At 37.9% G+C, this 27,414-nt stretch overlaps 1 protein-coding gene across 1 annotated transcript in view; it reads left to right on the top strand.

Moving 5' to 3' along the window:
- CCDC141 (coiled-coil domain containing 141) overlaps positions 1-27,414 on the top strand; it is a 204,809-nt gene that overhangs the window by 64,707 nt on the left and 112,688 nt on the right. The window contains 3 exon segments of the mRNA XM_030326780.1: positions 733-841; positions 4,889-5,142; positions 22,630-22,746. Of these exon segments, the coding sequence (XP_030182640.1) occupies positions 733-841; positions 4,889-5,142; positions 22,630-22,746 (480 nt within the window).

Genomic DNA, 27,414 nt, shown 5'->3' with positions numbered 1-27,414 from the left:
ACAAAGTATAGATTTAGGAGGTAAAATGCATTCCCCCATCCTAAATCTCATTCCTTCTTATAAAGGCAGTCCTTTGGTTTATATCTCTTCAAATCATTTTTTGCACAAAAATATATATTTTTGTTTTGTATAAGAAATGAGATTAGACATTGATTCTCAGTCTTTTTGAAATGGCATTAGACTTGTGTTATTTTGAAAGTTACATTTTTTTGGTTCTAGGTCTAATCACAGAGGAAAACATTATATTTCAACTTTCTTAAATTATATTTACTTATAATTACATAGGCTACTGGTTTACCAAACTTTCATTGTTTTGTTTTTGTTGTTGTTAGTTAGCAAGCTTTCTGGTTATTCTTTGATGAACTGCTTTACATGTTGAAAAATGGCTGCTTAAACACACTAATTTTAGTTGAAAATTCCAATAGACATTTATTGGTAAACTAGTTAGATTATTTCAGCATATATGACATATTTCCAAGTATGAAAGGAATACAAAGGAAGGAGAAGAAAATTTTTACTTTGGCACTTTGTAAAGTGGCAACGTGCAAACACACAGCCTCATACAAACACCCTAAGCCAGCATGCACTCACACAAACACACACATCATTATACAAACACACACATTTACAGTCAACTAGGCCATGAATTAATGAAAAACTTGTACAAATAACCCAAAGTGGCACATTAATTTTTATTTTTTCAAATGTCTTTCCATTGTATTTCTGTTGTAGTTTGCTATTAAAATAGACCAAGCTGAAGATTTCCTCCGGAACACCCAGGAGTTTGAGAGTGCCGAGTCCTTAAAATCCCTTCTGCAGCTTCATGAAAATCATACCAAAGGCAAGAAATATGTTTATTCCTCACCTAACCTTTTAGAGGTTTTACAATGTGTTCACATGAGAATGCTCACGTGTGACATTGTATTTTAAATTTGTCTGTTTATACCTCAAACTGTTCCAAGAGAGGTTAAATAAAGCTTTATTTTTGGTCATATGTTTCAGAAAAGACATAGTTGTAAATGATTCTAAGGGGATGTTAGAGGAATAGCCTCCAAAGATTTGGTTATTCAACCTGCCACATTTATCTCCTGAGATCAGAGGCCATTTCTACCTTGTTCAGCCTTGTATCCTCAGCATCTAGCACAGTGATGGCACATGGTGGATCCTCATGAAATATTTCTTGATTGAATAAATGGTTGAATTCAGTGAATGTACCTTCTCAAGGTCAGGAAATGAAGAGCAGTCTTCAAATAATAGCTTTGGATAAGGAAAATACTGTTTTTTCTATTACACTTATTTTTTAAAAAGAGAGTAGAGGAAGTCTACAATTTGGTTGGGGCATGTATACATTTATTGGTGAGTAACCTCCGTGCTTCCCGTGGGTCCCTGTTATACCACCCAGCACACTGTGTAATAACAATTTATTTCCATATTTGTCTCCATCACCAGATTGTGAGACTCTGGAGGGTAGGTATTAGTACATCTCTGAGTCTCTACGATGTAGAATAGCATCCAACCCAAAGTATGTTTATTGAGTGTCATTTGTATTTAATTCCAGTGTAAGACACAACACAATGATACAAACCTGAGGAATAAACAAGGCACTACATTAAGGAAGAGACAGTTGGTTCTAAGCTCTGAAAGATCACAACTAAGCCCTCCACTTTTCCAGTGGTCTTCTTACAATGAACATAATACCTAAGAATATTCCTCACAGTAGCAATCGTATTATTATTTCCTTGTTCTTAAGTGTTTTATATATATTTTAAATGTGGCTGACATATAGGTTCATTAGGGTCCATTATACTATTTTCTTTACTTTTGTATATATTTGAAAGTGCCCACTGAATGAGTTTAGGAAACACCATCCTGCTGCGGAACATTTGGAATATTTTAAAATCTTTTAGGAAGAAATATCACTCATGATCTCGATGCCAAGACTGTAACTTTGATACTTCTTAGAAATTACCCATTTGGAAAGATTATTTAGCAAGTTATAAAGTCACTTAAGCTATGTACATCTCTATTTATCCATCTTGAATTTATTATATATACTTAAGAATGGCAAACTGTACAGGTATTTGTATAAAATCTACTTTAATATTAACTTGCTTAGATATAATGGCAATCAAAATAAATAATAAAAAGCTATTAAATATCTACTTGCCTCACATCACAAGGCATTATGTCAGAAATGGGGATTTTATGTATGCAAAAATGCAGTCTTTAAAATTAATACACCATAGGGATTTTGTATTTCTTGAAGCTCATGATATTCTATCTAGTTTACCCTTGAGGAGAAATACATTACTTTGTATGATCAACTGGTGGAATAAATAGCTAGGAAAGCATGAACAATAAATAGTTAAGATGGAAGAAACCAACAGAGGAAGAACCAAAGGAACTGACAGAGGAAACTGAGGGAAGAATTGATCCACTTTAATGGGTAGCAGTAACAGACTGAGTGTAGTCTAGGTACAGTTTACAAGTTATCTTTGGCCAGAGACTCTATTCCTGGTGGTACTATAGTAGTAGTTACACTATTTTGACAGATGTTGAAACAGAAAACCAGAAAAAGATTGCAAATGGAAATTTTGGATTATTATATGCATTCTGTAGGAACCAGAACAGGTTGGCATGATCCACTATCAGTGTGCAATACCCTAGCACTTAGAGCTATACTTTTCTCTCTCATTGGAAAAGTCTAGTGTGTAGGAGCTAGTTATGGAAGGGAAGAAAATAAATACTATGTGGAAACCCTGCCACTTATCCATATTTCCTGTGTGTGTGTGTGTGTGTGTGTGTGTGTGTGTGTGTAACTTTTCACAATATCATAACAAACTCTTCAATGCAAAGGAAATACATATACATATAAATGGAGAAGCAAAAAGTAAATAAATAAATGGAGAAGCAGTCATACTGATTATCACATAGGCTATACAAATTAAAATTCTTCAGTTTGATACACAAGGCCCTCTATAACCTGTCTTCACCTCATTTGCAAGTTCTTTTTTTTCACTTCTATAAAAGAACGTGTTCTAGACAGATAATTCTTTTTATGCCCCTGCCTCTCCCATCTTATTCATGTTTGTTTCCATATCTTTAAGAGATTTACTCTCATGTTCTCCCTGCCTCTTCCTGCTCTATTTGAATGATCCCATCCTCTTTTTGGTTCAAGTTGTTCTTGCTGGTTGTTGCTTTGCATAGTTAACTCCCGATCAAATTGCCCATTGCACATAATCACACCTTGCTTGCTCTGAGCAGATAATACCATCTAATACTTTATTTGACAGCTCTAGGTCATGTGACACAAACTACTTCACATTCTTTCTTTTTCATGTCAAAATCTCTCTCTCCAATATCTTCACTTATATCATTCTCTCTTCCAGATCTCCCCCCCGCAAAAAAAAATTGTCAAGTTAAAAGAGACAACTGGCACAACTACCACAGCCTAATTATTGCCACACAGTTAACTGTGGAATGTTAGAATGCTAAAGTAGAGTGCCATGGCTCTAAAGTAGAGAGCCTGACACGGGGCTTGAATCCACAAACTGCAAGATCATGACCTGAGCCAAAGTCAGACACTTAACTGACTGAGCCAACCAGGTGCCCCATCAAAGTCTTTTTTTATATCTCTAGAGGACCACTGATCTCTAGCACGTATATCTCTCTTAATTCTTCCCCCTCTTTTAATACTTTGATCTCATTCAAGCATTCTACAAAAACTGTTGAACATTTCTCCTATGCCAGTCACTATGCTAAGTGCTAGGAATGTTATCCTGGTCACTGTCCCCATATTGCATCGGAGCCTGGTGGCAAAGGGAGACAATAAATCAACTAACCAAACACATAAGTATAAAACTACGGTTGTGTTAAGAGCTATGAATGAGAGGAATATTGTATCATGAGAACAATTAATAGCAGGATTTGATTCAGACTGGTTTATTCATTGAAGAATTGGCAGTTGAATAAGGCCCAAAGTATGAATAGAATAAAGGTAGAGAAGGAAGGGTTTGAGGAGAATGGTGTTCCTGGCAGAGGACACAGTGAAAAGTTCTGGGGCAGAAGGGAATGTAGCATTTGTAATGTATGTAAAAAGAGAGGGATGAAGAGTAGAAAGATTAAGAAAATCTGAAAGGGAAGATAGGGACCAGACCATGCCAGACTTAAATTATGTCAAGGAATCTGTCCTTAATTCTAAGGCTATGGGAAGCCATTGTTAGGTAGGTGTGTGTGTGTGTGTGTGCGCACACACACACACACACATGCATGCATGTGTGTGACATACTGTGTTTAGAAAAAAATCTCTCTGGCTAACTAAGGAGAATAGATGAATGGATTGGAGAAAGATGCCATTCAGAGGTGGCTGCACAAGTCCAGGCAACAAATAATGTTTTCTGTAGTGAGGACGAAGAGAAGTAGACACTTGTAGGAGACAGAGGGTGAAATTGACAGGTCTTGAAAATGAGGGAGGGGAATGTGTCATGGATGACTCCTGGGTCATAGAATTTAAACCTCATTAGCAGCCCATTCACTTCAGAACATAGAACATGTCAAGGAGAGCAGGCACCTTAACAGTATCACACCACTAAAACCTGACTGAAACAGTGCCCAAATCCCACCATCTCTCCCCTCCTGTACTGTATTACACTATCACTGAACTGCAGCATCCTATCATTTGGCAGTTAGTGCTACAGAAATTGTTAGGTTATGGTATCTGGCTAGTTGTATCACAGGCATTTTATGTTTACACATTTGAATTCCTTACAGTATAATTTATTGTTAATATAAAGGTTACATGCATTTGAAATTCTACCAAGAGTCTGAATATTACTATAGAAGAGCTTGCTCATATCACTATTCTTTCTTCTTTCTAATTTTCTTCTAGAACTCTTAGAACGATCTCTAGCCCTTTTAAACAAAAGTCAACAACTCACTGACTTCATAGAAAAATTCAAGTGTGATGGACCTAATGTGAATTCTGAGTTGATTCAGGGAGCTCATAACAGCTGTCTGAAGATTGACAGCCTTCTTGAGCTTCTACAAGATAGGAGACGGCAACTAGACAAGGGTCTGAAGCAACAGCAGCAAGAACTGGGTCAGGTTCTGAAGATATGTCAGTGGGACCAGCAAGAAAATCAGGTAACTCAAAGGGGAGTTAATGATATCCTGACCTCAGCTAATGAAGTTTGGCTATTATGTGGATTAGATCTTTCCTGGGATGGTTCTTCAGTTGCCATGATCAAACTCCTTGGTCTTTGGTCCAAACTAATAGGTTGTTTTCTCACACGAGTTAAATGAAAAACAAAGGTTTGTATTTCCTGTCATCATAATATTGATTTTATAAATGGGAGAGTACTTATGGGTAGTTTTGAAAATGACTATGTTCTATTGTTGGATTCTCTTTCTCACATCCTTCTAGGTTACTACTTTTAGACACATTTCTTTGAAATTCCAAATATAAATTGTAGCTTTCTTGAAAGTTAGAGAGGCAGGATGATGCTGAACTGTATTACATTGCTGCTAATGTCAGTGAAAAAGTCTGTCAGCCCCAAATAGTGTTCTTAGAAGACTGGTCTGGTGCCAACGAAGGACTATGACCTTGGCCTGTAGCTAGATGTTCAATGGTTAGAAAGCGTTGGGGCAAGAGGTTCATGAGTTTGCATGTTTTTTAGAGCTCATTACCCCAACTGCAGGTGCAACTCTGATCAGTTGTCAATATTCTTGCCGCACATTCCATCTGTCCCAATTACTTGAGGCTAAGTATGGATAGAAATCTCTTTGCAAACCCCCAACTCAAATAGGTGGGATATTTATTGCATTATTTCTAATTGTCCCCATCCCATGCTTAAATCTGTACCGATTAATTGGAAGGAATTTTCAGGGGGAAATATGTGAAAGGAGGTCTCCTGGTCTGGATGTATGGGGAAGGGGTCCCTTCACATGTTATATATTGCTGCTCTGATCCCGATTAGACAGACAGACCTATGGCTGGGAGCATAGATGAGGCCAGGAAAAACTGGTTCTTATTTCAAACTGGAGAAATGAAGACTTAAATGATGATCACCCCTTCAACTAACACTTATTCTACTAACACCTACTCTGTGCCAGGTGCTATCCTACTGGGAATAACAACACACAAGACAAAGTCCTTTCCCTCTGGGAATTTCCCCTCTAATGCAGTTTCTGAACCTCAGCACTATTGACAGTTGGTGCTGGGTAACTTTGGAGGACTGTACTATGCACTCTAGGATGTTGAACAGCATTCCTGATCTCTACCCACTAGATGCCCGCAGAATATCCTCATTGTGACGACAAACAATGTCTCTAGACATTGCCAAATATCCCTTGGGGGGCAAAATTGCCCCCAGATGAGAACCATGGTTCTAGTATGATTAGAAAGATACACCATAAACAAATGAAAATGATGTGTTATAAAGAAAATAAAATAGAGCAGTAAATTTATCTTGGATTGGTCTACTTTTAATCAGAGAAAGCCTCTCTGAGGAGGTGGCATAGAGCAGAGACCCAAATGCAGAGGCCTCCATTCATACATTCTGCTGGAATTTTATTTCCTCCCCCTGAAGTCACCATACACTTTCCAACTCATCTCCACTTTTAGCCCTTTGGCATAGACTACTGCCAGCTGCTGTCTTGTTTCTGCTGTGTTTTGCCTGTCAGCCCTCATCCACTCCCCAGTTTACTTCTTTGCCCACCCCACCTTCATATCCTCATTATCCAAAGCAATGGTCTTTTTACTGGTGATTCTGGCACAACAAAGGAAAATTAATGCTCAGGACAAGAATTAACTTAAAATTGTTTATCAGACAAATGTTTCCGGAGTTCCCAACTTCCCTGTCATAAATGAGTCTATTATAACACACTCTTTTTCCTTGTCCCTCTTTTCTCTTCCCTAATCCTGACCTGACACCATCTTCCCAGATCTCCTGTCCCCTTAAAGAACCCTTCCTCTTATGTCTTTGCATTGAGTTTATAACCCAAAGCCCTACCTCTAGGACTTACAAATTTCAAAATGAACGTTTTAACTCAGACACATACTTAAGAGGAATATTGTCATCCCTAGAAATCAGAAATATTTTTTTTCAAAATGACTTTATTTATTTATTTAGAGAGAGTGTGTGCACAAGTCGGGAAGGAGCAGAGAGAAAGGGAGAGAGAGAGAATCCTAAGTAGGCTTGATGCTGTCAGCTCAGAGCCTGAGGTGGGGCTATATCCCACAAATCATGAGATCATGACCTGAGCTGATATCAAGAATTGGAGGCTTAACTGACTGAGCCACCCAGGTACCCCCAAAAGATGTTTTGATAATAACTAAAGTAAGGTATTGCAGAAGGTTTCTGACATGGTGAGTTCTCTAACTTTTGGCGTCTCATCATTTTTAGGAGGAGTATATGCTTTTATTGATGAGGTGCTTTTTAAAAGTAGACTTTAGGGGTGCCTGGGTGGCTTAGTTGGTTAAGCATCCTAATCTTGGTTTAGGCTCAGGTCATGATCTCCTGGTTTGTGAGTTGGGGCCCTGCATCAGTCTCTATGCTGACAATGCAGAGCCTGCTTGGAATTCTCTCCCTCTTTCTCTGCCTCACCCCACCTCTCCCTTTCTCTCTCTCTCTCTCAATAAATAAGCTAAAAAAATAAAAGTAGACTTTATTTAAAAAAAATTATTTTAACATTTTATTTTTGAGACAGAGAGAGACAGTGCATGAGAGGGGGAGGGGCAGAGAGAAAAGGAGACACAGAATCCTAAGCAGGGTCCAAGCTCTGAGCTGTCAGCACAGAGCCCGATATGGGGCTGGAACCCACGAGCAGTGAGATCATGACCTGAGCTGAAATCAGATGCTTAACCAACTGAGCCACAAGATTCCCCCAAAATAGACTTTATTTTTTAGAGCAGGTTTTAGATTCACAGTAAAACTGAGTGAGAAAATACAGAGTACCCCCTGTTCCCACACATGTACAATCTCTCCCAGTATCAACATCCTGCACCAGAGTGGTATATTTATTATAATCAGTGAATATACATTGATATATCATTATCACCCAAAATCCATAGTTTATGTTATGGTTCACTCTTGGTACAATATGTTCTGTGGGTTGGTTAAATGTATAATGACATGTATCCATCATGGTAGCATATAGAATAATTTCACTGCCCTACGAATCCTTTGTGTTCTGCCTATTCATTCCACCTTCACCCTAGTCCTTGGCAACCACAGATCTTTTTACTGTCTCCATAGCTTCGCCTTTTCCAGAATGTCATATAGTTGGAATCAGTATGTAGCCTTTTCAGATTGACTGTTTACACTTCGTAATAATACATTTAAGATTCCTCCATGGCTCGATAGCTCATTTCTTTTTAGCGCTGGATAACATTCCATTGTCTGGATATGCCATGGTTTATTTATCCATTCACCTACTGAAGGACATCTTGGTTGCTTCCAAGGTTTGGTGATTATGAATAAAGCTGCTATAAGGATTCATGTACGGACTTTAATTCATTTGGGTAAATGCCAAAGAATACAGCTGGTGGCTCATACATAGTAAGAGTATGTTTATAAGAAACTGCCAAACCATATTCCAAACTGACTATACCATCTTGCATTCCTACCGGCAATGAAAATTCCTGTGGCTTCACCTCCTGACCAGCATTATCAGTGTTATCAGTGTCTCGCACTTTGGCCATTCTGATAGGTGTGTAGTGGTATTTTATTGTTTTAATGAATTTCATCTTTAAATTGGGAAAAATAACTATTAATTCACAGAATTGTTCTAAGGGTTAAATGAAATAACATATGTAAAACACGTAGCACGTGGCACAAGAACAGACACTCAGATCAATGGAACAGAATAGAGAACCCAGAAATGGACCCACAAACGTATGGCCAACAATCTTTACATAACAGGAAAGAATATCCAATGGAATAGACAGTCTCTTCAGCAAGTGGTGCTGGGAAAACTGGACAGCTACATGCAGAAAAATGAACCTGGACCACTTTCTAACACCATACACAAAAATAAGCTCAAAATGGATGAAAGACCTAAATGTAAGACAGGAAGCCATCAAAATCCTCAAGGAGAAAGCAGGCAAAAAGCTCTTTGATCTTGGCCACAGCAACTTCTTACTTAACTCTATCTCTGGAGGCAAGGGAAACAAAATCAAAAATGAATTATTGGGACCTCATCAAAATAAAAAGCTTCTGCACAGCGAAAGAAACAATCAGCAAAACTAAAAGGCAACTGACAGAATGGGAGAAGATATTGCAAATGGCATATCAGATAAAGGATTAGTATCCAAAATCTATAAAGAACTTATCAAACTCAACACCCAAAAAACAAATAATCCAGGGAAGAAATGGGCAAAAGACACGAATAGACACTTCTCCAAAGAAGACATCCAGATGGCCAACCAATGCATGAAAAAATGCTCAACACCACTCATCACCAGGGAAGTACAAATCAAAACCACAATGAGATACCACCTCATACCTGTCAGAATGGCTAACATTAACAACTCAGGAAGCAACAGATGTTGGCAAGGATGTAGAGAAAGGGGAACCCTTTGGCACTGCTGGTGGTAATGCAAACTGGTGCAGCCACTCTGGAAAATGGTATGGTGGTTCCTCAAAAAACTAATATTAGAACTACCCTATGACCCAGCAATTGCCCTACTAGGTGTTTATCCAAGGGATACGGGTGTACTGTTTTGAAGGGACATATGTACCCCAATGTTTATAGAAGCACTATCAACAATAGCCAAAGTATGGAGAGAGCCCAAATGTCCATCAATGGATGAATGGATAAAGAAGATGTGGTATATATATGTACAATGGAGTATTACTCAGCAGTCAAAAAGAATGAAATCTTGCCATTTGCAACTACGTGGATGGAACTGGAGGGTATTAAGCTAAGCAAAATTAGTCAGAGAAAGACAAATATCATATGACTTCACTCATGAGGACTTTAAGAGACAAAACAGATGAACATAAGGGAAGGGAAACAAAAATAATATAAAAACGGGGGGGGGGGACAAAACAGAAGAGACTCTTAAATATGGAGAACAAACAGAGGGTTACTGGAGGGGTTGTGGGAGGGAGGATGGGTTAAATGGGTAAGGAGCATTAAGGAATCTACTCCTGAAATCATTGTTGCACTATATGCTAACTAATTTGGATGTAAAAGAAAAGAAAAGAATAAAAAAAGCCCATGTAGCACAAAGTCTAGCATTTTAAGAGGCACTTAATAAATATGAGTTTAAGAGGCACTTAAATAAATCTGATTAAAATTTACAGTCTATGAATTCTTTCACATCTGGTCCACAATCTTTCCCCTGGGTTTGTCATTACTGTTGGTATATACGTCGAGGTCTCTCAATACTGTTTAATTTTTGGAGGCTGCTCTAGGTAAGGGAAAGCTTTAAGAATGTATATTTGTGGTTAAGAGAACTAGCCTTTCAATTAGACTCCATTCCCAACAGTCTTCAACCAAACTCAATTTTAAAATAATAATATGGATAAATGTTATTTTTAATAAAATTGGCCAATAATTAAGACAGTCATTTTCTTAAGTATAAAATTTAGGCTCTTATTTTTAATTTTCTTAATATTTATTTATTTTTGAGAGAGAGAGAGAGGGAGAGCGAGCATGAGTTGGGGAAGGGCAGAGAGAGAGGGAGACAGTGAATCCCAAGCAGTTTCCATGCTGTGAGTGCAGAGCCTGATGTGGGGCTCAAACTCATAAATCGTGAGATCATGACCTGAGCCAAAGTCAGATGCTTAACCAACTGAGCCACCCAGGCACCCATAGGCTTATCAGTCTTAAAACATCCCATGTTATATTTTCTCTTGTTAACACCAGTGACAACAGCTGGAGTAATTAATAAAGTAACTGGTGCTTCTTTGGGCTCCCTTGCTTGTAAGAGCACAGATCCTGGATCCAGACTTTTAACTGAAAGCAGTTAAAGTCCTGGTTCTACCACTTACTAGCTGAGTAACTGAGAAAGTATTTAGCCTTCCTCAGACTCAGTTTCCTGTCAAATGTAGATATAATAGTATCTACTTCAAAGTGTTGTTAGGATCATCAAAAGAGTTCTTATATGCCAAGTGCTTAGAAGAGTGACTGCCACATAGTAATTGCTATATTGGTGTCAGCATTGTTTTGTCATCTTGTCTGAAAAAGATAGACATATTGCATATTTCTATACTCCTACCCACCTCCACCACCATGCTTAAGTAAAGACTATGCTTTAAAAAAATTTTTTTAATATTTACTTTTTTATTTTTGAGAGAGAGAGGGAGACAGAGTGTGAGTGGGGGGAGAAACAGAGGGAGAGGGAGACACAGAATCCAACGCAGTCTCCAGGTTCTGAGCTGTCAGCCCAGAGCCTGACATGGGGCTCAAACCCATAAACCATGAGTTCATGACCTGAGAAGAAGTTGGACACTCAACCGACTGAGCCACCCTGATGCCCCTTAAGCAAGACTATTCTTGCATTAAAAGCTAGTTTCATTATTTGTCTTGAGTTCAAAAGGTGTCATCAAATAAAACTCACTTTTATAATTTCAACAGCCATTCTTGCTCAATGGGCATTCAATTAGTAGTAAAACAAAAAGATAGTTGTATTGTTTTCTGCTTATGATTTAATAATCAAATTTAAAATTGTAGATGAGATCACTATCCACACAGATAATTTCTATTAGCATTTGGCATACTACGACCTTCCAGACCTTTATAAAAGCATGAGGCACAATCACAGGCACACACACATTTATTAAAGGAACACCCAACCAAACAAATAAAAACTAATGGAATTAACCTATACATGCTGTATCATTACCTCATTTTTATTTATTTTTTTTCAATATATGAAATTTTATTACCTCATTTTTAAATTAAATTGAACAATAGGTATATTCTTGTGTCAAAAGTACAATAAATAATTTTAATATAGTATTTCACTATTTGAATGTAGCATAATTTTTTTCATTGAAGTAGAGTTGACATATAGTATTATATTAGTCTCAGCTGTACAACAGTGTTTTGACAATTCTATGTATTATTCAATGCTCATGCTTACCAGGCATAAGTGTAGTTACCGTCTGTCACGATATTACACAATTTAAATTTTCTTTTTTTTAATTAAAATTTTCTTTCCAATATACATTTATTTTTGGGAGAGAGATGGAGCAGAATCAGGGAAGGGGCAGAGGGAGAGGGAAACAGAATCCGTAGCAGGCTCAGGCAGCACAGAGCCTTACACGGGGCTTGAACCAATGAACCATGAGATCATGACCTGAGCTGAAGTCAGACGCTCAACCAACTGAGCCACACAGGTGCCCCAAGCTATTACACAATTTAAAGCAAAATCATATTGATGAGGAAGTAGAGTCTTTCTAGTTTCTCAATATTATAAGCAATAATTAATACTTTGTGTGTTTATAATTATGTGAACAAGGAAGTATTTTAAAATCCAGGTAGATACAAGCATAATTATATTACCTAAGTTTTTAAGTTTTTTTGTTCTCTTTTAAAGTTTTGTTGATGCAATGGTGAATGAACAGTGGCAGCAGCAGCAACACCGAGTTGGGTGTGTCTCTGTTAGATAGTAATTGGGCTCTATAATTATCATGTTCCTGGATAATCTACCTGATAATCCTAGAACATTGTTGAACCATGAGTTTATACAGAGGCACATGCTTCATTGGAAGATAAAGATTTTTTTGTCAGGTCTGTACTTATTTTAAGGGAACATAAGAGCTGTTAAATCTTACATTAATAAAATTCCAGCTTTGTCAATCATTTTAACTACTTAAGAAAAAGGAAGATTAAGGGGGGAATTAGAGCAAAGATTACTGATGAATAATAATGTACATGTCTGAATATCTGATGCGTCTTCTCTCATAAGGGCCGTTTAAAAGGTACATTTCGTGCTTCTCTGTTTCTAAGTGCTTATGGCCTAATGCTGTGAACTATGTAGTTCAGCTAACTCTCCTTTGGAAAAGAAATTAGCCGACCAGAAGGGTGGTGATATAGGGTTTGTATCAGTCACAAGAAAATAGCAAATGAAAACCACATACTTTTCCATCTTAATTGGGATGTGATGGTCTGATAAACATAATCATAGCATGTTCTCTCGTTATCATTGTTTTTCAGATATAAAAATGTGCACTTGTTTTGCACTTAAAGATGAGCGGCTGGCTGACCTTTCTTCCTAACTCCAGCAGCATTTTATTTTGCAGATAATCTGCTTCATTAATGAAAATCAGAAGCAGCTTGGAATATTTCGTGCATAATTAATTATCTTGGCAAGAAGATTTATGAATGTAATTTTTCTCAATTGCTCCAATCAGGCATAAGTGAGACAAACAAATAAATTAAAACTAAGTTATTCATGATCTCTTTGTATAAGACAGTGTCAAGGACATCTAAAAGAATTAAGTAAGACATAAGGGCATATAATCTCTTTTTACTACCCAGATCACATATACTTATAAGATACAATTCTTTGCAAGAGGAAAAACCGGTAACAGAATTCACATTTGGAAGGTTTTATAATTTCAGTACCATGTATATCATAATCATGTAGCCATATGTAATCATATTCTTCATCAATAGGCAATTAAAATGGCACAAAGATGGCACATATAAGCACAGCCTCAGGGCATCAGCCTTGTACCTGGTGGGAAGCTGTAAAGCTTTTGTGTGGGTGTGAGCGTATACACTTACACACATACAAGTGTATTCTCCTTTATATGATCCTATGTTGTAAACAGGACTTAGAGCTTGAACGGTTGACCAGATTAAATTAACATGAGGTAACATAAAAGTGCCTAGGTTAGTGTGTTTTTTAAAAAAGTCTCTGTTTGAATGCAGCTTTCTAACACTGGCTGGCATAAAATCAAAATAAGGATTGAATTATCTTGGAGATACTGATATCTAATAGCTCAGCCCAGTAACAGACATACATGACTTTCTAGCCACTCATAGATTAAAATTTATCAGAATTTTATTTAAAAAAAATTTTTTTTAGTGTGTGTTTATTTCTGAGACAGAGAGACAGAGAGTAAGTGAGGGAGACAGAGAGAGAGGGAGACACAGAATCTGAAGCAGGGTCCAGGCTCTGAGCTGTCAGCACAGAGCCCAATGTGGGGCTGGAACTCAAAAACCATGAGACTGTGACCTGAGCCAAAGTCAGACGCTTAACCAACTAAGCCACCCAGGCGCCCCCATCAGAGTTTTATTTTAACACATAGACGAGCTCTAGAATTTACTCTAAGACATGCCAGCAGTAAATGCAAAGTATCTTACAGTACAGGAGAAGCATATGATTTTACAGCAATAGCAACCCCTCCTAATAAGAATGCATGCTAACCGGTATTGCTTTCAAAGACACTGCATGTCAAAGGCCATGACAGAGGGACTCTGGTGCAGATAGCATGGATATCACTTCTAGCTTTGACATTTACTAGTTACTTCTACACTTCAGTTTCCTTTTCTGAAAATGAGGATAATAATAGTATTTATACATTTTTATAGATTTTCTATAAAAAATGACATTATATATGTAAAAATGTTTAGAGCACAGCTTAACATAAGGTAAGTGCTCAATAAATGTTCAGATGTTCACCATATCATTATATATATTGGTGATCACTTTCTCAGCTTTACTGGATAATGTCTGCACATAAAATCTTACATGTTGGCCAGATCCCACACCAGTTCTCTAAATTACTAGGTAATCTTAGCTTTCCAAAATACTATGATATGGAGGGAAAATAAATGCCACTTCATGGCTTGGTAGTGAGTATAGTTTCTTCAGAAAGGCAACTTTATTTGTAAGTTTAAAATTAATTTTTTCAGGGTGCGTGGGTGGCTCAGTCGGTCCAACTTTGGCTCAGGTCATGATCTAACAGCTCATGAGTTCAAGCCCCGCATTGGTCTCAATGCTGACAGGTCAGAGCCTGGAGCCTGCTTTGGATTCTGTGTCTCCCTCTGTCTCTGCCCCTTTTCTGTTCATTCTCTCTCTCTCTCTCTCTCTCTCTCTCTCTCTCAAAAATAAATAAACATTAAAAAATCTTTTTAATTAAAATTAATTTTTTTCTAACTTTTTTACCCTTTAGCTATTTTTTTTAGCTCATTTATACTTCTTATGGTTGATTATGTAATCATTAAGCTTTGTCATTTCTAAATACTGTTCAATTGGCTTAACAACATTTTAATTAGGAACAATTATTTAAGCCCCTAAATAGTCACTAAGAGGATTGGGGGACACACACTGTGACTAAATGGCATTCTCTGCAGTGGTAGGACCGGTGATAAAGCTGTTTGATATGGGTGCTCGATGGGAAAGGCTCCACATTGATCCCTGACCCTCAGACCCTTCCATTGTGTGACAGAGTTCGCTGCTGCTACTTGAGCTGTCTGCTCAGCCCCATGGCTGCCTGTGATCTCCTTCTACCACCCCAATCTCTTTTTCTTCCCTGCCCCTGGTGCTGAAGATTGTTGGCTTTCCTTTTCTCAGCACTGCTACCACCCCAAGCTGGCCAAGAAGTGGGACTCATTCTTTCCTCTTCCCTCATTCTCATGGTCCCCAAAGACAAGTAAAGGGTATGATTAATTTTAATGATTTTTATAGGAAGATTTATAAGCAAATAAGATAAACAGCACATTTTGAAAGAATGACAACATCTCTTAAAATTGAGCAGTTATCCTGTCAATATGAGAGTTTCTGACTTTCAGTTTTTCCAACAACCAAGAATGTAGGCCAAAGCTTCAGTGTCAAATCTATTTGTCTGCATGGCTTAGAAATGGGGATGGTAATGTGAGAATGTCAAACTTTGGTCCCACTCCTAAGTAGCCCTATCATGTCTTTTCTTTGTCTCTCTGTCTCTGTCTCTCTATCTCTGTCTCTGTATGTCTCTCTATGTCTCTGTCTCTGTCTCTCTCTCTTTCTCACACACACACAGGGAATATAATTAACTCCAGGTCACTTATGGTAGAACTCTAAGTTATATTGGGAAAACTGTGCCTTAGATATTTTTGGCAGTAATGCACGTTGCTGGGACACTAGGCTAGTCTCTGTTTCCTTTCTTGAAATAAAGACTTTCTTCTACTACTGGGAGGGTTTGCCCCAATGAATCAGAGGTAATGCTAGAAATAAAATTTAGGCCCAGAGGTGTCCACTGTACTGATTTTATCCACTGGACTAAATGGCTTTCTGTCATTAAGTAGTTGAAAGTAAAGAGCCTACATAAACACAAACAAGAGTTGAGGCCAGTCTTGGGAAGGGAAGGGAGGAAGTCCTTAGTGCCATTTTTCTTCTGTATAGATGTGAGAAGAAAAATGTTACGTCAACACAAATCAGAATAATCAAATACATAAAATTGTGACTCCAGACAAGGAGATAGATTATCTCCGAAGCTGTTTATAAAGTAACAAATTTGCTTCATGACAAACAACACCTTTTAGCTTTCCTACTACCCACAGTAGAGGATACTGGGATCCCATAATTTGTTGAGGAGATACTAATACCTTCCAGTTGACTTCAGTAATTCATGGAGGGCTTCCAGATTCCACAAAAGAAACATTGTGAACTTTATCCTCCTAGAATCTCTGGAGATGAAGGCCAAATAATCATAAGCCAATAGTTAGTCCCAGAATGCATCTAAAAAGAAACCCAATCCATGTTTTTGGGAGTAATTCTTCTTTCTTCCCCTGTTCCCAAGTCCTCAGGTACAAAAATTAGCAACATGGCTTTAGTGCCTCTTTCCCTAGTATACATTATCACCCAATGGAGCAAATGGATATTTGAAGTTTGGTTATTGCCTAGTTAAATACAGAGCACATTTGACCATATTGCATAGTACAAAATAATGACTACTGGTTTCCCTACTGTAAAAAAGAAAAAAAAAAACTTATGGGAGATAAAATAGTTGTTATAATACTAGCATGCCTTCAAAAACAAAGTAGACATTAAAACTGTCACCTGTGGCCATCCACTATGATTGAAAACAGCTTTATAGGGGCGCCTGGGTGGCGCAGTCGGTTAAGCGCCCGACTTCAGCCAGGTCACGATCTTGCGGTCCGTGAGTTCGAGCCCCGCGTCAGGCTCTGGGCTGATGGCTCAGAGCCTGGAGCCTGTTTCCGACTCTGTGTCTCCCTCTCTCTCTGCCCCTCCCCCGTTCATGCTCTGTCTCTCTCTGTCCCAAAAATAAATAAACGTTGAAAAAAAAAATTAAAAAAAAAGAAAACAGCTTTATATATGTGTGCATTTTTGATAATTGGAAGAGAGATTATCAAAAATTCCTTGGTTAAAGAAGATAAATAACTGATGTCTTTTCCTCTCCTTTATCAGTTTTTGTCTCTAGTAGTAACCAGTTATTTGTCAAGAATTGTTCTCCACATGGAAAAGAAAATGAAAGTAATTTGAAGAGATTTTCATCTTCCCTTAAGCATTTCTATTAAGGTGGTTTGAATTGCTTATTGCTAGCTCGCCTCCTCCAGCATAGTTTTAAACAAAGATCAAAAAATAAGATCTGATCTCGGATTGTAGAACAAATTGCAGAAAAAGAGACTGGTAGTTTTTGGCGGTCTGATGCATCGCTTTGGGCTGCAGCAGCAGTTCACCTTCGTGCCACCTGAGTGTTTTATTCTTGACTGTCAGCATTTTCTATCACTTGTGCTCCCATGTTTTACTCCTGTCTTTGGAATTCTGTTTGCCCTTGCTGTCGCCTCTACTCACAGCTGGCCTCTTCCTCTCAAGCACTGTTCCTGATGGGCCTGACCCACACATCTGTTATCTCTAATGCAATATTTCCATTGATTCCCCGTGGTGGTATATAGAACCTATTTCCATGTTAGAGTTAGATTCTATAACTATGGTGTTGTGTTTTGGTTTTTTATCTTAAGAATGTTCATAAACATAGCCTATAAGAACCATTTCTTTCCTCTGGAATCCTTTGGTTCTGCAGTGAGAAGAAAAACATTAGACAAGAAAGTATGAATTCTGATCATGACATTTCTGCCTCTACCTGTGGAACTTTCCTCTTACTGGTTGTGTGAAGTTGTTTAACCTTGTAACACACCTCCTGGGTGTGTTTCCTCATCTGCTGAAAAGCAAATCTCTCCATAGAGGAGGGATGTAAAGATTGGATGAGGTAACTTGTAACCTGGCTAGAGTAGTCCCTGCCCCCTTTCTTCAAAGGTTGGGTTCATATCTTTTACTTTCATTTTCATTCCCAACAGGGTGTTGAGGTGGGGATGGGTTGTCCAACAAGCTAGCCCTTCTTTGCCCAGTTAGTGCTCTCTTCCCGCCTTTCCCCTCAACTCTCCTTCATGCATCTTCAGTTGCTGCGTTTGAGTCTCAAAAAATGCTTGAGTCTCGTCTAATCAAATAAAGAAAAAAAGTGCAGAGAAGCCCCTTTGATTGCCTCTCCTTCCTTAAAGCTGTCATTACATCCCTCCTTTACTGAAGCAATAAGCTTCTTTGGAAGTGTCATTAACTCTACTTCCTTAGCCTCCACTCAGTGGTCCATAAATGCTTACCAACTGAGATATCATTTCAACGTTCTCCTGTCTCTACTCTTTTAAATTGCCTTTAATTAAAACTCAGTCCTGGAGCACTTGGGTGGCTTAGTCAGTTAAGTGTCCGACTTCAGGTTAGGTCATGATCTTACAGTATGTGAGTTTGAGCCCCGTGTCGGGCTCTGTGCTGACAGCTCAGAGCCTGGAGCCTGCTTCCGATTCTGTGTCTCCCTCTCTCTCTTCCCCTCCCCTGCTCGTGCTTTATCTTTCTCTCAAAAATAAATAAACATTAAAAAAACTCAGTCCTTAGATGTACAATTAACCAACATGGATAGTCTGAATATCCTTGAATAGTGGAACCATTCAGTAAAGATACAATTCAAGTCACATATGTGATTTCAGATTTTCTAGTAGCCACATTAAAAACATAAGGAATCACATAAAAAGTGAAAAGCAATTATACATGTTGTTTAAGCTAACAAATCTAAAGTAGTAATTCAATATTTAACCAATTCTAAACTTCTTAGCAAGGTATTTTTATTATTTTGTATACAAAGTCTATGAAATTTGCTGTATATTTTATACTCAGAGCACATCTCAGTTTGGGCTTGGCACAATCCAAGTACTCAATAGCCATTTGTGGTCAGTGGCTACCATATAGGATGGTGCAGGTGTACATACAGCATTTGAGTGCATTTTCCTGGCACTCATCCCTAACTTCCAAGGCAGCTCTTGGTTCTCATTGAACATCCCTGATCGCTCCTTCTTTGAATCTGCTGACTTCCCTTCTCTATTTCCCTTCACTCCCTGATAGGTGTTCCCCTTCCCTCCCCAAAAAAGATCTCTACTCCTTCTCTATGTTAGTTTTACCTCCACTGGGCACTGAGTACCTAGAATGTCATATAAAACTGGTAGGATGATCATGAACACATTACTGAGATTAAGCTGGAAGGTAGGAACTGAGAAGAGAGAGGAAAAATGTTGCCATTTCTCCCTTAATCCATCACTGCCCAGAACTGATTTCCACTGCATACTCTGAACAGTTTATTTCTTCCTTCCTATCTATATCCCCTGAACTCTTGGCTCATGTTTTCATCCTCTTGCAAGGACCATGTTCTACAGAATGTTCTGATGCATCATTTACTGTACTTCTCACTCAGGCTTTTGGACAGCAGCTGATATAATTTAAACGCTTATAAAAAGTGCTCTTGGAATATCTATGCAGCTGTCTGCACTAGCTACTTTGTGAGATGCAATGACTGATTTATTAGGTGGCAGAGTATTATGGTTGACATACTCTCAGTAATTTAGGTGTCCTGATTTTACATCAGAAGGACTCTGAGAGCCTATTCCGTGTGCATCCCACAGCACCGCACAGTAAATCTGATCTAAGAGGCTGCTCATGTGTGTGATGCCTCATGATGAGATGTAACACCCCTACGATGAACTACTTCTGAGTTTTATACCAACTTGTTTTTATGTTTCTTCCCAGGGTGCATTTGGTAGTAAAAATGTGTAGATCTAGAGAGTCAGCATGCTTTATCAGGAAGGTATGTGATCAGAATGCACAGAATACCAACTTAGATCTTAAACTGCATTCGCCTATAGGGAATAGTATTGCCATACAGGAACAGTATCCTTTGGGTGTTGAAATAGTATTTGCCAAATCTAGGGGATGAGGTCAGTAGATACCTTTTAAAAATCAAAACAACTCACTCCTTCCTTTCATCACTGATGGCATGTGCTAGATGACAAGACTTTGACTCACAAAATTGAGTAGGATTATCTGAGAGTTCAGGGTTCTCACCTGTTTTTAGAGATTAGCAAACACCTGTTTGTACCTATTTTTTATTCACTCAGATTCTATATTAACTTTCCCTATTAAAGCATTCTTGAAATTTCTGAGTTCCTCCCACGTTGGCTAAGAATAAATAAAATTTACTTCCAGTATTTAATAAGATAAATGCTCTCTTTAAGTTAGTTATATTCATGATCCATTTTTCTTTGATGAAGCCTTTAAATCATTCCTCTAGTTGTGTATTTATATGGGCTTACTGCATCTTTTGTGAGAAATTATTTTAATAAAAATAAATTAATGAATAAATTTTTAAAAATTTAATGTTTATTTTTGAGGGAGAGAGAGAGAGAGCGAGCGAGCGAGCACACATGCAAGTAGGGAAGGGGCAGAGAGAGAGAGGGAGACACAGAATGTGAAGCAGGCTCCAGGCTCTGAGCTTTTGGCACCGAGCCCGATGCGGGGTTCAAACTCACGGACCGCGAGATCATGACCTGAGTGGAAGCCAGATGCTCAACTGACTGAGCCACGTAGGTGCCCCATTAATGAATAAATTGTATAGCTCTTGATAAAATACTCTCTGTGGGCTCTAATATGCATACTGTACATATCATCTAGTTCTAATTGGGTTAATAGAAATACAGATTATCTTCAAATAATTGTAAATACACTAATACAATATGTAGATATGGAGGTTATCTAATGTGCGCATTATCCACAGCTTACCAAATATTCTGAAAAAAATGAGGTGCACTTCACATGAAAATTGCTGTAGGGTTACTATTACTTTTTAATTGCACGGTTGTTGTCTTAAAATGCCAGTTAGCAAAGATTTCCAGTTAGTGGAAAGCTGGAGAAACCCTCTTGCCCCCAGTTGTACTGCTTATTCCATGCTGAAAAATGCTAAGTGTTGGTATAAACCATTTTATCTCATAACCAGCTTTGTGTTATCAGCCCTGTATTGATAATGGAATGTTCTATTCTAGGTAACTCCTAACTTGATTTTTGTGTAGTGTGTGTGTGTGTGTGTGTGTGTGTGTGTGTAGGGGGTACATTTATTATGTGGAGAGCTTCAGGACTAACCTAGCTTTCTCTTTGACCACCTGGTTCATGCATTTCTCCATGTTATAGGAGTTCAGAGAAATCCTGAGGCTGTTGCAGACAAGAAAACCTAGTCTGTAAAAAGGCATAGTATAATGTTTGAGCACTGCCCACCATTCTGAATGCGGTGCCAGGATTCATTTTTCAGGTTTGAAGTAATTCTCCCTAATGACCAGGGCTGTAAGACTTTAGGTGATCTAAGATGGCAGCAGGGCACAGTGGAAAGAGAATGAACTTTGGATTAATGTAGGTTTGCAGGCAAATCCTGGTTCTGCCTCTTACTGTATGGCCCTGGGTAAGCTGCTTCACCTCTCCTCACCACTACAGTGATGATATCGTACTTGTTAGACAGTTGTGGAGAGAAATAGAAATGAGGCCCAAAAAGCAAGTAGCAAACTGTCTAGCATGTTGTGTGTGGGCTCTTAGGGATCAGTAGCTGTGATGTGATCATGAAGATAATACTGCGTAGGATTTGAGAGTGAAATCCTCTTTGATTTAACTGGAATAAGGAATCTGCATCTAGGGTCTCCATAACAGCAGTCCTATGTCCACTTATGTCACCATTTAAAAATGTGCAGCTTCTTTCAAGTCTTTTGCTATTTGTTGTTTCAACCCTGTGTAAAGCATGTATTATAAATCAAGTCTAAATGAATGTGAGTCATGCCCTTAGCTATTTACTATATCAACAGAATTTTAAAAACTTCTCCATTTTCTGAATACAGATTTTCAGCAATTGCAACAAACTAAGTATTTTTGCATTGTCTTTTTAGAGTGGAAATATAATTCTACATATGCTGTTTAATAGCTTCATGTGAGTTTATGTAATAACTATACTCACATTCATATTCTTATCCAGAAAAGATTTATATCCTAAAAGAATGCATGATTTATAGACTGCAGGAACCTATTTTGTTGTTAGCAGATTTTTGAATTATTTTCTTTATTCCGTGTAATCTACTGAACTGATATATCATTTTCATGCTTTTCAGGAATTGCCCTATTTTTTTCTCTTATGTAGAGATTAAAATGAAGAAAAAATAAAAACCCAATCATATGAATTTAACATGTGAAATGAGCTTATGTAAAAAGAGACTGAAATAGCTTAAGTTTTGAAAAATTAAGAAAATACTTCTGAATTTCTACTTGCCTTTTCTAATCACTTGAAATTTGGTTTCTCTTTGTTGCTTCTTACCTAGGTTACTTGTTGGTTTCAGAAAACCATAAAAGATTTGCAGGAACAAAGTCTGGGCTCATCACTTTCAGATAATGAGGAACTAATCTGTAAGCATGAGGAATTGATAATAAAAGCAAAGGTAAGAGACACATTAAAAAATAATTTAAAAATGCATAGACTTCTTTTGAATACACTTCTGTAGGTAATATAGAGAAATACCAAAACTCTCTCTGAGTAATCACTATTTACACAGAAAAGATTCTGATAGCATTAGCTAATACCACTGCCTACTGACTGGGCTTCTAGAATAATAACCAACAAAACAGCCTCTACAACAATAATAACTATCTTCTTTTGAATAGTTAGTATGTATCAGACACTGTATTCAAGAGATGCGTTATATAAATGATCACAAACCCGTAAGGGGTAGGTATTGTTTTAGAGATCAAAACAAACAAAAAACAGAGGCTTGGAGATGCAAAGTAACTTGACCAATGTAATGTATCTTGTCAGTGGCAGAGCTGAAATTTGATTCCAGGTTTTGTCTAGCTCCAAGGACCAAACTCTCAAACTACATTCTTCTAGCTTTCTAAAAAAATCTTTTCCCTACACTGAAGTCTCATTATGCTATCACTTTTATGATTTCCGGGTATAGTTTCTTGCTGTTCCCACTTATATTTCCCCATTTCCTTGACTTGTTTCACATTTCTTCTTTTTGTAAAAAAGTAATGGCTACTGGCCAGTCAACCACTTGTAGGTATGTGGAATGTGCAAAATGGAATCATGAGATACTGAAAGCAAGATGAGCAGAGTGGCCGGCTGTGTAGAGGGGCTCCTCTCCCCCTGGCGTCTTGTTATTTGGAAATTGATTCATTTGTATGTGTGGGGTCTATAAATACTTTCCAAAGTTCTTTACATGTGCCCCATTTTAATCTGTAAGGAAACAAAAGTTCATTTGTAGTAGATTGAGTGGGAACAGTGAAAACTTTAATCAGTATCAAGAGAACTTTCTATTATTAATATCTTGGGTGGTTGATAGCTATAGATTACAGCAAGTCTTGAAACTCTGGAAAACAATGGGCGAGCACTACTAGATAAGGGTTGAAACTAAGGAAGACAAACCAAATAACTATTTACATGTTTGGAAGGGTGGGATTGGCAGCAGGCATGGGGAGGGGGGACAGGCAGGGGAAGCAGTAGACTGCATTTATCTGGACTGAAGTCTCAGAGAGATCATGATGCTTTTGTTTGTTTATTTATGGCTTCTCTCTGAACACTGCAGTATACATAGGTATCCCATGTGTTTGGTTTGAATATTTGCCTGATCGATAAAAGATTCAATTACAGAAGACTGTTACGGGGGATGATTTTTTAAAGTTCTTTAAAGTTTTTCCGCAATTGGTTTATCTGTTTAGGAAATTGTTATTATTTTTTGTTGTTGTTAAGGCTAAACAGCAGTTTATTCTCTGGGTGTCAAACTCTTAAGTGTTTTTCAGTGAAAATTCTATCAAAATCCCTAAATGCTAAGCCAAAGAGATGACCTGAATTGCACAGAATTGTCGCCTCCTTTAAAACAAACAAAAGTGGTTTATTCACAAAATTTAGACATACTTGGAGTTATATTCCCTGTAATACATGGTTCCTCAGAGCCCTGAGGAAAATCTCACAGTCTGGAGAAAGTATTTGTTGACCTATAACCTCAGTTCTTACAGGACTTTGACAAGTTCTTTCATATAGATAGTAATGTTCTACTTCTATCTTTCACAACTTTAATTGGCTCCTATTTCTGTATCCCTTCTTAATGCCTGACCTTCTAGCTCATGGGTGCTTTTACTGAACTTCTTCTGTTATTCAGCCCTGTTGCCAAGTTCTTCACTTCAGCGATTCCGTTTTTCATGCCGTTGCCTCACACTGATTCATCTTTGTAATTGTTTTGTCCTGCTTCATTTATCTCATGTTCTTCTTTATATCTTAAGATATAGTTTATTCATATATTAAATGTTTGATCTGCCCAGGGCCTTAATTCTACTTCCTCTGATTCAGGTATTTCAGTGTGTTGTGTGTGCTCATCAGATGTTATTTTTCTCTAGTTAATATTCCCTTGGGATATCAGCAATTTTTGACTGGTAAGGCATGGAAGGCTAGTGGTCTAACCTAGTGGTCTAACTGGTAAGGCAGTGAAAGCTAGTGGTCTAACTTGACCCCTTCTAGATGAGTTGGGGTGGGGGGAAGGGGCTGGGTGCCCTTGAGTGCAGAGAGCTTCTGTTGTTTCAATTAGGGTTCAATCATTCCTGGTTTTCCCCTCTACCCCAGACACATACAAAGAAGGGGGCCCCTTGAAGGACCTCCCACTGATTGGACTTTCAATCCTGCTTTGTTTCAAGACCCATTTCCCGGGGTTAAGTTCTATCCCTTTCACTTAGTGAGAATTAGAGAGGGCTCACTAAGAAACAGATCAGTTTGATTATCTCTCATATAGTAACCATCTACCTGGTCAGATTCCAGTGTCATCTTGATGTTATTTCTTCCCTCTTGTATTGAGGGAACTGGACTGGAGCCACTATTTTCTGTCCCAAAAATGGTACATTGACAAGCACTGACCAAGTAGGTGCAGAAAGAAAGCGTCAAACCCAGAAAGTTGCCCCCTGGCATATCTCCTGCCAGGGTGTCTAACTTTATTCTATTCTAAGACATATGCTCCTGACACTGGGACCCAACCACCTTTTGTTCCTCATAGAAAGTTCTCATATCTGTAAACTTTCTTCTCACTTTGTTGGCCTTTAGAAAAAGGACTAACTACAGAATATGTAGGGCCCATCGTAAAGTGAAAATGTAGAGGCCTTTCTTAATAAATTGCTGAGATTTCAATACAGCAACAGCAGAGCATTAAACCAAGCATGGGGCTCTTCTAAACTCAGGGCCCTGTGTAATTAGTCTTATTTACGGTGTTAAGTGTTCTGCAAGGACCTACCAACATTTGCGGGTTAGATACTTTCCTTAGCTACCTTGGACTGACTGACCCTCTTCCTACCTGGATGAACAAGTTTTCTAAAAAATAGATTATAATGTTATAATGGGTTATGTCCACATTTTAAAAATGGCTCAAATCTCTGCTGTCACTTGCTGTGTAACTTTGGGGGCATTTGATGTCTTTTAGCCTTACCTTCCTCACCTATAATGAGGAGGTGTGAAAACTCAATTAGAAAATATTTGTGGGAAGGGAAGAAGAAAAAAAAAAGATAAGGAGGGAGCCAAAGCTTAAGAGACTCTTAAAAACTGAGAACAAACTGAGAGTTGATGGGGGATGGGAGGGAGGGAAGGGTGGGTGATGGGTATTGAAGAAGGCACCTGTTGGGATAAGCACTGGGTGTTGTATGGAAACCAATTTGACAATAAATTTCATATTAAAAAAATATTTGTGAAAGCACCCACATTTTAGTAGTGGCTCAAAAATGTTTTTCTTTCCCCATGAATGGTGTAAATGTTCAAATAGTTTTCATGTGTCCTTTTTCAACCATCTCATTCCTTGCTCTTAGGGAAGGATTCCAATTTTATATGACCTTAAGCATGAACCGGCATATTATATTTTGGAGTTTTGTTTGGGTATGGGTATGAGGAAAGGAAGGGGGAATGTTTCTTTCAAAGGAGGTTTAATGTATAAATAAGGCCTCAAGCTGGGGATTTATTAGTGAAACTCATAAATAATCTGGTAACACAGGGAAAGTAGGTGTTTCTGCTCCCCAGCTAAATTGAACAGCAGGAAGCTGTTCTGTATTGCTTGTTAGTCTACGCAGTAAGTTCTTTCTAAATAGATTTTGAAAATGCCTCTATCATTTCTCACTGGAATATATTCAAATAGGAATTTGGAAAACTTCCTATCTCTTAATAAATATGATACCTTATTCAGAATGTGTTGAAATAATTGAACAAAAGGAATTTTTATTATAATCTTTGACTATGAGTAAATTGTATTAAATCATTATACTTTGTTTACCAAATAAGAAAGATATTTTCCTTTTACATATGTCGCAGATAAAGAAATAGCAGACATTGATGATTATAAACCACCTTTTGGTTAAGAGCCTTACATACTCCTAGATTTTCTCATATATGAATTTGATTCCCCAAGGCTTGAATTCAAACTTTGGAGCTCACAGTTGTTTTTAGGATGTGTTAACATAGTATATAAATAAATACTTCCTTATTATCTCTTTTGAGGAGGTATAATCATTCCTTCGCCTATACATCAGAAATAATGTTCATATAAGAACTGCCTTCAGGAATGAACTTGAACTTCTATTGGGAGGAAAACTTTTCCAATTTGTGTGCAGTGATTGGTGCCTACAAATTAATTGACAATAGATTAACAGGAGTAAAGACAAGGTTTATTTTCATATATACATGGGAGATCACAGTAATGGAAAATTTGTGGAATAGCCAGAAGTTCAGGTTTATGTATATCAATTTAACAAAAAGGGGGTGGGGGCTGAGGGCCCCAGTGGAAGGGTATGGAAGGTTCTGTTGGGCTTTTTGATGTAAATGAAATGGGCAGTTTGTATTCTTCCTGGCTGGAAGTTTCCCAGTGGGAGAGTTTATGGCAGCTGAATTTATACTTCCTGGTACTAAGAGTCAGTCTTCTTTCAATTAGGAAATTCTGTGGGAAGAGAGTCAATGGTAGTGATATTTTCAGGAGACTTTGCTTAAGTTTAGGTAATATTTCTTTCTGTGACTGCAGATTGTTTAGATGTTTTCAGTTTAAAGTAATTCTCATACCACTGTGGTAGGCTATTAATCCTCTTCTGTTTCT

The sequence above is a fragment of the Lynx canadensis genome, chromosome C1 (genome assembly GCF_007474595.2).
Source record: "Lynx canadensis isolate LIC74 chromosome C1, mLynCan4.pri.v2, whole genome shotgun sequence".
Lineage (NCBI taxonomy): Eukaryota > Metazoa > Chordata > Mammalia > Carnivora > Felidae > Lynx > Lynx canadensis.
This window is presented reverse-complemented; position numbering and strand designations above follow the sequence as displayed.